The 12,682-nt window shown below is 40.8% G+C and overlaps 1 protein-coding gene across 1 annotated transcript; it reads left to right on the top strand.

The window, feature by feature from the left end:
* Nucleotides 1–10,844: 10,844 nt before the first annotated feature.
* Nucleotides 10,845–11,496, top strand: LOC139183904 (securin-like). Its single transcript, XM_070792205.1, has one exon. The coding sequence runs from the start codon at nt 10,888–10,890 to the stop codon at nt 11,494–11,496; it is 609 nt and encodes a 202-aa protein (XP_070648306.1). The 5' UTR covers nt 10,845–10,887.
* Nucleotides 11,497–12,682: the final 1,186 nt, after the last annotated feature.

Genomic DNA, 12,682 nt, shown 5'->3' with positions numbered 1-12,682 from the left:
AAGAGTCAGACATGACTGAACAACTGAGTGTACACACACTTGATATGAATGACATAAATTAGTATAGGCATAAATGAATACTAATGCCTATACTGGATAGAGAAAATGAATGATTTGACTTGCTTTATTGATTGGTTTACAAATTATGTTTACTGTCATATAGAAATTGTGACGACCATGAACATGGCTAGTTGATTTGCTACATTAATCTGATAGCCTCAGAGCTTAATTTCTCTGAGTCCTATCCAAAGTGATAGGATGCCTGGCTTCTCCACCACTATAGTAGTCCTGAAATACTGCCACTTCAGCAAAACTATTAATATCTACTTCCCTAAAACATAATTATTGCAATAACTCCCCACCAGGAAATTTAATTAATATTCCCAGGTAGAGAACATAACTTTAAGTATAACTGAAACCCTTCAACATGGCATAAAAATCTCAAAAATCACTGCTTTAAGAAAATATGTAATTCAAAAGTACCTGTTCAGGATGTTGCTATAAATAAATATTCCATGTCTGTCTTATCATCAGATGGAGTTAGGACAGAGGCATGACACTGGGGAGGTACGGTATAAAATGACTGTAGCCTATGAAAGGCAACTTTTATTAAAAGTTGGAGAGAACCTCTGAAAATCTTTACTTATAAGCAATCTGAAAGCTCTGCCTTTCCCATTGAATACTTCTGTCATATACGCACCATACAATGCATGCAGTGATCAAAAACTAAAGCGTGTGAGCTTTACTCAGGAAGCATAGAAAATGCAATCCAACTTCTTCTGGCTGATGTTTTATTGATAAAAATCAGAAAGTAAACCTTCCATGAACTTGTAATTAGTTTACCATGCAAAGTGTTGACAAAAGCTTTAGTTCAACACCCTGGATTTTCCCCATGCTTGGCTGAATGAGAACAGTTCTTAGCGGCAATCATGCTGGGTCATGAAACTAATTGTGCTTTGTGAGGGTGAAAATTCTCAATTTCCGAGCAGGGGACACTGCCACATGACGGATGAATGTTAGAAATGTGGTGTGCTGTGCTCTTTCATCTCTGTCACTGGATATTTTTTCTGACTAGGCCTCTAAATTATTCATTTTCTTTAAGCAATCAATATTAATAATCTGATTTGCTCCCTGGCATTTTTTAGTCACACTTCTGTTTAACTGACTGTAAATAAAGGTCACTCAGAGGCTTCCTGCTGCTGTTCGGAAGGTCCTTGCCTAATTAATTCCCAACACTTTTTTTCCCTATGACTGTGATTAGCAGTTGCAATCAAGTTCGGCAATTAGCTGCCTCCTTGCGCTGTGACTTGCTCAGTGCAAGCCCCCAGGATGAGGCTCCTTTAGGTCATTCAGTCATCATTCTAAAAAGAGACCTGAGGAGGGAGGATTTATTTTTCAATTCAAGGTTTACAAATTTGCAGATAATTATAGAGGAGATTATTAAGCCCATCTGCCAGTTGCTTCAGTAATCTCCTTGTTTAGGGTCCTCAAATCCTGAGCATCTAGGGAAGAAGTATAGCTTGCTAGTACTCTGCAATCAGAAGGGTTGGGGTGGCAATCTAGGGTTCACCATGAATAGGTTCTTTGACCTATGGCCAATTATTCACTATTTCTTTTAATGAAGAGTGGCACTTTCTCAGAGTTTATAGTGAAGATTTAATGACAGTAAGTTCATAAATGGATTCTACAGACGTTTAAGAAATGGAAAAGTTGTAGGTATAGGCTGTTTTGAATTAAAACAGATCAGGTGAAGAAAGAAGATGAATCTGTAAGTAAACCTTAAGGTGTGACTATTGCTGTGAGGGGAAAGAAGAGGGTGTTATGAGAGGGGATTGCACTTTAGACTGGGTGGTCCAGGAGAGCCTTACTGACAAAGGAGATTCAGTTTTATGTGTTCCAGGAGCAGCAAAGGAGTCTGTATGTCTGTTGTATAGCTTGATAGGCAGAGGGCACAGTAAGAAATGAACTTGAGGGGGTACTTTCTGCCAGTTTACTCATTTGGGGGAACAGGACATCAGAATGATAAGCGACCGGGTTCAAATCCCAATGTCACCATTTATGAAATGCATGACACTGAACAAAACCATTTAACCTCTTCATACCTCTTTTTCTGCCTCATTGGATTGTTGAGGACATTAAATAAGATAATTATACGTAAAGCTTTCAATCAAGACTTAAAACAGTAAGCACCTGCTGATATTAAGCATTATCCCTGGTTGTGGATAAAGAATCTGGATTTTATTAATTATGGTTAGAGGGGTCAGGAGCATTTTAAAACACCTTTAAAAGTCAGGGAGATTATAGTGTGAATGATAGTATTGGAATGGAAAAAGGTAAAAATGTGGATTATGACTGAAAGGCTATTTTAGAAATTCAAACTCTTGATCTAAGTCAACAAAAGTGGATATGAAAATTGCCATAAAGAGATAAATCAGACAGTGTCCAATATACAGTAAAAGTTCAATATATGTTAATTATCACGACTCTGATTATTTACTCATCTACTAATTGCCTTTTGATGAACTTGTACCAGTGATGATGGATACTTGCTTAATACAGAAGTATCATTATTCACCTAAAGTATGTTTTCAGTGATCCTCATAGTGCCAAGATAGAAGAGAAGATGGGTTACATAATCATTCACCTTCTAAAAATATGAAGATGTTGGAAGGCAGCCGAAGAGGAATATTCCTGTGTTACTCCAGGTTGTAGATGGCAATGAGGCAGATCCAAACAGGCAGTGCTGGAAGTACGTACAAACTAGGGGGGAGTCCGGACCTGACTTGTTAAATGTGGGATCTGAGCAGTGAAGGACAGTCATTTGGGTCAGTACTGAGGCAAGAGTAAGTAAGGCCCAGGAATCAGGAGGACAGCAAGATGAGGAACAATGGGGTCAAAGCAGTGAAGAGATAAGATCCACTCATTCGTTCAATAATTGCTTATTGAATGCTTACTATATGTCTGTTACTCTTACAGGAGCTGGGGCTTCAGACATGAGAGACAAAAATCTGTAGCATCATAGAGATTATATTTTAGAATGGGAAAGCAGACAAGTGATAAGACAGTAAACTATCACATTAGAAAATAGTAAGGTAAATACAGAAAAATAAAGCAGGAATGGACTACTGTTTGATGACTTTTACACTGCCTGGTGAGATAGAAAGTACTAGAAGGTCCCAAACAGAGGAGTGACATGATTCATCTTTTAAAAAATTCCTTTAGTTAAGAATAGACCACATGAGGCAAAGGAGGTTAGTTGAGAGGCTACTGCAAAACTTGAAATGATGGTGGCTAGAACATGAATGGTGCAGCTGCTAAGTCACTTCAGTCGTGTCCGACTCTATGCGACCTCATAGACGGCAGCCCACCAGGCTTCCCCGTCCCCGGGATTCTCCAGGCAAGAACACTGGAGTGGGTTGCCATTTCCTTCTCCTATGCATGAAAGTGAAAAGTGAAAGTGAAGTTGCTCAGTCATGTCCGACTCTATCGACCTCATGGGCTGCAGCCTATCAGGCTCCTCCGTCCATGGGATTTTCTAGGCAAAAGTACTGGAGAGGGGTGCCATTGCCTTCTCCGGAATGGTGCAGAGCAGGGGCTAAAAAGAGTTGGAGTCTGGATGTGGCTTGCAAGTAGTGCTAGTTGAATTTACTTCTGAACTGAAGGTGGGACGTGAGGGAAAGAGACAAGAACCTAATAGTGGAGCCCAGCTTGCACCAGCTTAGGAGAGCTGACTGTGCCCTGGCTTCTTACCTTGGACCACAGTAAAGTCACACCAATGGCTTCTAGTCATGGTGAGAATATTTGCACAGAGGAAATCAGCAAACTCAACAAGTAATTTTATTTTTTTTTCCTGGATAGTTGACTGTGGAGCATTTACCGGCACCTCATCAGTTAATTCAAAAGTTACACTAAGACTTTTGGCCTTCAATGGGAAGGAGGAATTGCTGCCAATCAAGATGGAAAATGCTTTGCATGTACCATGTTTATGAGATGGACACGTGGGGTCAAATTTTGGATGTTTAAGGAGTGCAGGTTTGAATTTGGGGTGGCAGCAGCATATATGTGTGGGACTTAAAGTCAGGGGATTGGAGGAAATTAAGAGCTGGTTTCTGGAGTACTTGGACATTAAGAGAGAGCAGATGAGGAGGGACCAGCAAAGGAGAATGAGGAGTATTAATATGCGTCTAGTAGTGATACCGGAGAAGGCAACGGCACCCCACTCCCGTACTCTTGCCTGGAAAATCCATGGACGGAGGAACCTGGTAGGCTGCTGTCCATGGGGTCGCTAAGAGTCGGAAATGACTGAGTGACTTTTCACTTTTCACTTTCATTCATTGGAGAAGGAAATGGCAACCCACTCCAGTGTTCTTGCCTGGAGAATCCCAGGGACGGGGGAGCTTGGTGGGCTGCCGTCTATGGGGTCGCACAGAGTTGGACACGACTGAAGCGACTTAGCAGCAGCAGCAGCAGCAGGAGTGATACATGGTTTCAAAGGTGTGCCATATCACCAAAATGAATCTGATCATTCACAAGAAAATCATAGGCTGTCATCCTCTTTCAGACCCTCCTGCTGGGCCTGAGCAGGAAAGTGTTTTTTGGGGGACTTAAGGGTGGCATTTGAAGGTCTTGGTCTGTAGAGTGTATGGGGGGCAATCATATCCCGAAGGAGATATACGCATCTACGGATTGGCCCCAACAGTAACTGGAGCAGCTGAAAGGAGGGAAGAATTCCTGGAAAGAATTTATTTGTTTAGAAGGACTGGCATATTATCAGAAGCATTTTGAAGACAAAGAAAATTCCTTCTGGTGAAGTGTCCTCTCCAATGTGTTTAAATGGGAAACTATACTTTTCTAAGACAATCATAACACTGAGGACTGAAGGAGGAGCCAATTTTTACTACTTGCACGGGAGATCCCTCTTTTCCTGACAGCTCTGAGTCAAAGAAAGGGTGCCACTATACCAGCAGATAGGTCTCTTTTTGCCTTTCTGTTCTGTTCCACTTGTTCATTTAATCTCACAGGGGATCTGACAGCTTCCTCCAGCTCCTAAAGCAATTCTTTAGCACTCATTGAAAAGCACAGCAAGAGAGAAGAAAGATGCTAACGGCGGCTTACCTGCAGAAACTTGCTATGAGCTATGTGGGCAACATTCACCTGTTTTCCAAGTGTCTACTGCGTAGAATGAGGACTAGAAGTAACAATTTCAACACTCTGTCTTTATGACAGCTCAGCTAATGAATGCAAATGTTCAGCATAACCCATTTACTGGACAGTGGATGATTCATATCATGGGGATGTGTTATAGAAAATGTCAAGTGCTTTTAACTTATGGACTGCATATACAGTTCATGTAGCTCTATTCTTTTCTTCTTGACATACAGAACAGGTGATAGGTATCTCCTCTAGTATATCCTTTGTGGATGGAAAAGACATTTTGACAATCTACATGATTCTGCCTTCAGATAAGCATATTTTTTTGTGCTCACCTGGTAATCAAAAGATTCTTTTCACCCAACTGGACATTTTCTCCAGTGACAATCCAAGGCAGAAGACCTGTTAGAGAAGCTATTTACACAGAGGATTCTGTAACTTAAATAACTTGTAACCATCTCCTTATGAACAGCACCCACACAACTGATCTCCAGAAACCCCCAGTCTTCTGTCCTAATGTCTCAGGCACCGACTGCTCAAGGCTGACCATTTCTGCCTTCTCTGGAGGGCAGGTGTCTGTAAGGACTCAATCTTCCCCATCTACTCACTTGGCCTTTCTGATGAAACCCAAAGCTGTCCTGATGACCACAGAAAAAGAAGAGGCTAATTTAGATTCTGGATTCTAGGACTAATAGAAGTTTTTTCCAAAAGAATATTTTTTGAAGAAGAAAATGCTCTACATTTGCACTAACTTGTATGATAGCTGCCAAGCATAAGTAGCTATCGAGCAAGTGAAGTGTGGGTAGTCTGACAGCATTTGAATTTTTAACTTTATTTTGTTATAGTTAATTTAAATGCTTAATAACCACATTCCCAGGAGTTATCCTACTGGGCACCCGAATAGATGAAAAGTCTTCTAGGCCTCTGTTCTAAGGCTTGAAAAACTTATTTCAGTCCTTAATGGAAACTCTCAACACTGAGGTTTCCCATAAGAATACACCTAGACAGAAACCGCCTTAAAAGATAAATCTGTAGTCTTAGCAGCTAGGCTCTAAGGAATTTGTGTTCATTCCATCTCCAGGATACCAGACCATTCATGCATCTGAGCTGCTGTCCTAATATTAGGTGTTTAGGACTTGAGAGTATATGACTCCAAGAATCCCTATCCTTATTTTAGGTTACCTCCTGGATAAATGGGCTTCCCTGATAGCTCACCTGGTAAAGAATCAGCCTGCAATGCAGGAGACCCCAGTTCGATTTCTGGATCAGGAAAATCCCCTGGAGAAGGGATCGGCTACCCACTCCAGTATTCTTGGGCTTCCCTGGTGGCTCAGATGTTAAAGAATGAGACTACAATGCGGGAGACCTGGGTTCAATCCCTGGGTTGGGAAGATCCCTTGGAAGAGGGCATGGCAACCCACTCCAGTATTCTTGCTGGAGAATCCCCATGGACAGAGAAGCCTAGCAGTCTACAGTCCACAGGGTCACAAAGAGTCAGACATGACTGAGCAACTAAACACACATACACACCTGGATAAATAATGTACTCTGGAGTTGTGCATTACTGGTGTTACACAAAATATTTGATGAAATTTTCTGTATTGGAGAGAAAGAACTCTCCTTCTTTTGGGGGCTTCTGTAGTCATAAGTCAGGGAGGGAAACTGGGAAAGGGAGAGTGAAGGTGGGGGATCCTATCTGAACTGTGCCCCCAGGGCATTTTGGATACATCACTTCCTAGTCATCTTAGTGAATGTGCATCCTGACTGCCTCGTCCCATGTGTCTCTCAAGATAAGAAAGAGCTAGGAGCCAGATATGACTTGCTGTGTGGCTGAATGCCAGTCACTCAGATCTCTTAAGTCAGCACCTTTCCCTCACTGAGATAGACTTGGTTGGTTCATGGGCTCATGGAAAAGGAACAACCCCTGAGTTTTAGAGTCCTGGATTTTCCATGTATGAGGGTAACTCAGCGTACCTGGAGTTAAGTTGAGAGAACCAAATAAAAAAATGGATGTACAATATTATTAAGTATGTTATAAAGAGCAAAAAACCATCTTTCAGATCTATAGGCTATGTGTACTCTCTTTAGGAGCTAAAGTTTGCTTTTTCAGGTCAGCAATATGAGATCTAGGACAGGATGAATAAAGTAGGCTGGAGCCAGGCTAAACGGTACTACTCCTGCTCTCTGCACCCCTTTTGGCCTAGAGTCGAGTCAGTAGTGGTTTATCATGTGGCTTTAGTCATTTAGCTTTATTTAGCTTTATCATGAAAGCTTCAGCTTTCATGGGGGACCCTTCCCCCCTTTTGGAGAAAGAAATAGCAGCCCACTCCAGTATTCTTACCTGGAAAATTCCATGGACAGAGGAGACCAGCAGGTTACAGTCCAGGGGGTCACAAAGTGTTGGCCATGACTCAGTGACTGAGTACATCACCCCTTTGCCTCTATCAACCTCTTCAGACTAGTCTTTACAGCTGTTCCAATTGGTGCTTCAACTGCTTTCGTCCAGATGCCACAGAATTATTCAAGATGAGGACTCATGGGTGACTTTTGCTACTTAGGCTTCAGTGGGCTTGAATCTTTGAATCTTTGGCACAGGGTTTAGGACTTTCCTTGGGGCATAATTGTAGGTGTCCCTGGAGAAGATATCCAAGGCTCTACGAAGTCAATGAAAATGACAATGTAGTACCCTATTCTGATGGTTAAACTGTTTGCATCAAGGGCAAAATCTGCACCTCACAATCAAGTAATGCAGTGTTAGTTGCTCAGTCATGTCTGACTCTTTGCGACCCCATGCATTATAGCTGATGAGGCTCCTCTGTCCACAGAATTCTCCAGGCAAGAAAATACTGGGGTGGGTTGTCATTTCCTTCTCCAGGGCATGACAATCAATCTGAGTTTCAAAGAGATGGAGGAATAAGAGATCAAATTGCCAAAACTTGTTGGATCATGGAGAAAGCAAGGGAGTTCCACAAAATCATTTAATTTGCTTCACTGACTATGCTAAAGCCTATAACTATGTGGATCACAACAAACTGTGGAAAATTCTTAAAGAGATTGGAATACCAGACAGCCTTTACCTATCTCCTGAGAAACTTGTATGTGGGTCAAGAAGCAACAGTTAGAACTGAACATGGATCAACTGACTGGTTCCAAATTGGGAAAGCAGTATGACAAGGTTGTGTATTGTCACCCTGTTTATTGAACTTATATGCAGAGTACATCATGAGAAACACAAGAGAGAATGACTCACAAGCTGGAATCAAGATTGCTAGGAGAAATATCAACAACCTCAGATATGTTGATATAACACTCTAATGGCAAAAAGTGAAGAGGAACTAAAGAGCTTCTTGAAGGTGAAAGAGAAGAGTGAAAAATCTGGCTTGAAATTCAACATTCAAAAAACTAAGATCATGGCATCTAGTCCCATCATTTCATAACAAATACAAGGGGGAAAAATGGAATCGGTGACAGATTTTATTTTTCTGCAGTCCAAAATCACAATGTCTATAGCCATGAAATTAAAGGTGCTTTCTCCTTGGGGGAAAAGCTATAACAAACCTAGACAGTGTATTAAAAAGCAGAGCCATCACTTTGCTGACAAAGGTCCATCTAGTCAAAGTTATGGTTTTTCCAGTAGTCATGTATAGATATGAATAAGAACATAAAGAAGGCTAAGTGTTGAAGAACTGATGCTTTTAAATTGTGGTGTTGAAGAAGATTTTTGAGAATCTTGGACTCTTGGAGTGCAAGGAGATCAAACCAGTCAATCCTAAAGGAAATTAACCCTGAATATTCATTGGAAGGACTGATGCTGAAGCTCCAATACTTTGGCCACCTGATGCTGGGAAAGATTGAAGGCAAAAGGATAAGGGGGCAGCAGAGGATGAGATAGTTAGGTAGCATCATTATCACAATCACTATCAAATTGGTGGACATGAATTTGAGCAAACTCGGGGAGACAGTGGAGAACAGAGGAGCAGAGGAGCCTGGCCTGCTATGGTCCATGGGGTTGCACAGAGTTTGATATGACTCAGCGAATGAACAACAACAACATCAATATTCCCATCCCCAAGGTACCCACCCACTGGTGATAAGTCATCATCCCAAACCCCTTCCTCCTCCAATACATATATACCCAAACAATGCCTGCTCTATTCTATATCCACAGGCCCTGACTACAATTATAAGTGCAAAAAAAAAAAAAAAAAAAAATCACTGTTTTCAAGAGAAAGTTTCTGTCCATGATCTCCTTCAGAGCGGGGCTGTCATAGAATGAGAGATCTGGCCTCAGCCAGGAATCAATTATCATGATCCAAGGTTTGAATCCAGTTCCCATTTGGTGGCTGGAGAATGACATGCATACTACCTGAAGATATACTCCAAGTCTGTAAAGAGTATGTCCTTCTTCCCTTCTTATCTTTGCCAAAACCTTTCCTCTGTTCCTTGTTTGTTTAGCCTATCCCACTTCAGGAAAGAAGAGCAGAGAAGAGGAATTGCCTTACCACCACTCCCACCGTGGGTCCATAGTGCCCAGTAGATAGCCACGGTTACTATACGTACATATTCACACTCACACAGAGCTGTATGCATCCTTTCTAGTGTTGAGTCAGAAGAGTGTTGAGATAGTCTACGATAAGAGCCACTGAGCATGCATCGCTTTCATTTAGTGGGGAGATAAACAGGCACACAGGAGCCTATCTGGAAATTCTGGGCTTCTTACTGCGGTAGAGTATGTACATGGGTGAAAGGCAGGGAAGTGGTGTACAGCCATATAAAATTTCATTAAGTCTAAGCTAAGAGGCGGGGAACAGGGCCCATCCCCCAGCTTCATTAGGACACAATGGGGCAGCTATTTCCTCCCACGAAGATTCAGGGTCATGGGTTCTTCCCACCTTTCTGAAGTCATACTGAGTCACTCCCAAATTTCCAGTTTCCACTTTTATGATATGCAAAGCTACTTAGTCTCCTACCTCCTAGAATGTAATTAGGGAATTTCTGGCCCTATTATGTCCAAGTAACTCTACTACCATGCAAAGCTGTTCAAGGAGCAGGTCTTGAGATTGCGTCTTTTTTGTTTTCTCACTTTGATAACCCCCTAAAATGCTATTTATACTAACCTTTCAAAGTAAAATTTGTTGAGGGGGATGACAGTATTCTAAAAACTTAATATTTAAGATATATGATATAATCAATCAGGTGCAAACAGTTCTATGAAGTACATTACTATGAAGTGAAATTTACAAAATTGTAATACAGTAGGTAGATTAAACTTTCATATTAATGTTGAAATAAATGAATTGTACATTGTAGGTATCACTGTAACTTGTGCTGCTTGCATAAAATATTTAAATAGGGAACACATTACAATGTTACATCTGAGCATTAAAAAAAAGTCATTCAAATTGAATTGACCCAGTTACACTGACTAGATCTGATTAAATCTGATACATTTATTTATAAAGTAAGTCTGACGTGGATATGAAAAGGCAACAATAGTATCTCACAGAAAGAAAATGTTAAAGTGACATGTCTTAAAAATAATAAAGTAGCATTTTATGAAAAATATATTTTATACTGCTTCAGTTTTAAAATTTAAATTAGGTAGAATTTATAATTTCTCAGTCACACTACCACATTTTAAGTGCTCAATAGCCACATGTGAACAGCACAGGTCTAGAAGAAAGCACGGAGAAGAGTCTTGTGAGAGTTTGGCTGTTACTCCAAACTTGATCCAGAATGGCTACTCTGATCTATGTTGATAAGGAAAATGGAGAACCAGGCATCCATATGGCTCCTAAGGATGGGCTGAAGCTGGGGTCTGTGCCTTCAGTCAAAGCTTTGGATGGGAGATCTCAGGTTTCAACACCATGTGTTGGCAAAATGTTTGATGCTCCACCAGCTTTACCAAAAACTGTGAGAAAGGCTTTGGGAACTGTCAACAGAGCTACAGAAAAATCAGTTAAGATGAATGGACCACTCAAACAGAAACAGACAACTTCCTCTACCAAAAAGATTACTGAGAAGACTGTTAAAGCAAAAAGTTCGGTTCCTGCCTCAGATGACACCTATCCAGAAATAGAAAAATTCTTTCCCTTCAATCCATTAGGTTTTGAGCGTTTTGACCTGCCTGAGGAGCACCAGATCACCCACCTCCCCTTGAATGGAGTTCCTCTCACGATCTTTGATGAGGAGAGGAAGCTTGAGCAGCTATTACATGCGGGCTCCCCTTCGCCTCTGAAAATGCCTCCTCTGCTGTGGGAGTCTAATCTGTTTCAGTCTCCCTCAAGCATTCTGTCGACTCTGGATGTTGAATTGCCACCCGTTTCCTGTGACTTAGATATTTAAATTTCTTAGCACTTTATAGTTTGGGTATGTAGTAATGGTTTGTATTAATAAAGCAATTCTTTGTTTAACAGGAAAAAAAAAAAAGAAAGAAAGAAAGCACGGAGACTAGATTGCCTCATCTATGCCTCCTCTCAGTTGTGTTATGGTGGTAGTCATGGTGGGCAGATGGGAAAGGAAAGATCCCAGAGCTGCTTCTCAAGCTCTAACTCATGATTTCTGATAAATAAGAGACAGGAATCATAGTTTTTTGCCATAAAAGGATTGACTGAGTTAAGGTCTTGTTGACTGGATTTCTTTCTTCTAAGCACTTTTCAATGCCTAATGTGTTTCTAGACTATTCGTAATGAGAGAAGTGCTGTTGTTATGTTATCTTCACGTGATTAGGCAACAAAAACGGGCTTATCAACAACCAGTCACTGCATGGATTTAGCGGGTTACTTACCCTCTCTCAGCATCAGTTTGCTTTTGTGTAAAATTATTAAACACTTGTCTTACTCACTATGCAGGACTGTATATGTATGAGGTGATAATGCTCTGTAAACATTCAAGTGCTCTAAGTATTGCTCTAATTCTGGCAGTAACACTGTACCAAGATAGGTTTTGCTCTCATGGTTACTTTTCTAACAAGACCTGAAGTCCCTTTCTAACTTATCTTAAAAAAAAAAAAAATCAATTAATTGCATGTTTTAACTAACCAGAAAAGTGGGGAAACATTAATATGAGAAACTTCAGATAAAACAAATTTTAATATCATGTCAAATTTCCTACAGGTCTCCTTTCATCTTTCTTTTTAAAGACAATAATATGCTGTTCATAGAATAAAAGTCTTACCATGTATTCCATTCTCCTTCCTCACCCTGAGCGGTAACAATTATTATGAAGTTAGTGACTATTCTGCCAATGAAGAGTGTCAGGCTTTCATGAGGCAACACAGCATGCATGGCCTTGAAGAGCACAGATTACGGAGTCAGTTCAACATACTTTTCTGTGTTACTTAGGGCAAGTTATTAAACTTCTTGGTTTCCTCATCTGAAAAAATGGATAAGATGATAGAGTCTAATGCATATGGATACTACAAGGATAAAACGCATATAAGTGTTTTTAAAGGCCTCTTTGTGACCCCGTGGACTGTAGCCCACCAGGCTCCTCTGTCCATGGGATTTTCCAGGCAAGAATACTGGAGTGG

Source organism: Bos indicus, chromosome 7 (genome assembly GCF_029378745.1).
Source record: "Bos indicus isolate NIAB-ARS_2022 breed Sahiwal x Tharparkar chromosome 7, NIAB-ARS_B.indTharparkar_mat_pri_1.0, whole genome shotgun sequence".
In the NCBI taxonomy this organism is placed as follows: domain Eukaryota; kingdom Metazoa; phylum Chordata; class Mammalia; order Artiodactyla; family Bovidae; genus Bos; species Bos indicus.
Note: the sequence above shows the minus strand (reverse complement) of the source record. Positions and strands in the feature narration are given on the sequence as shown.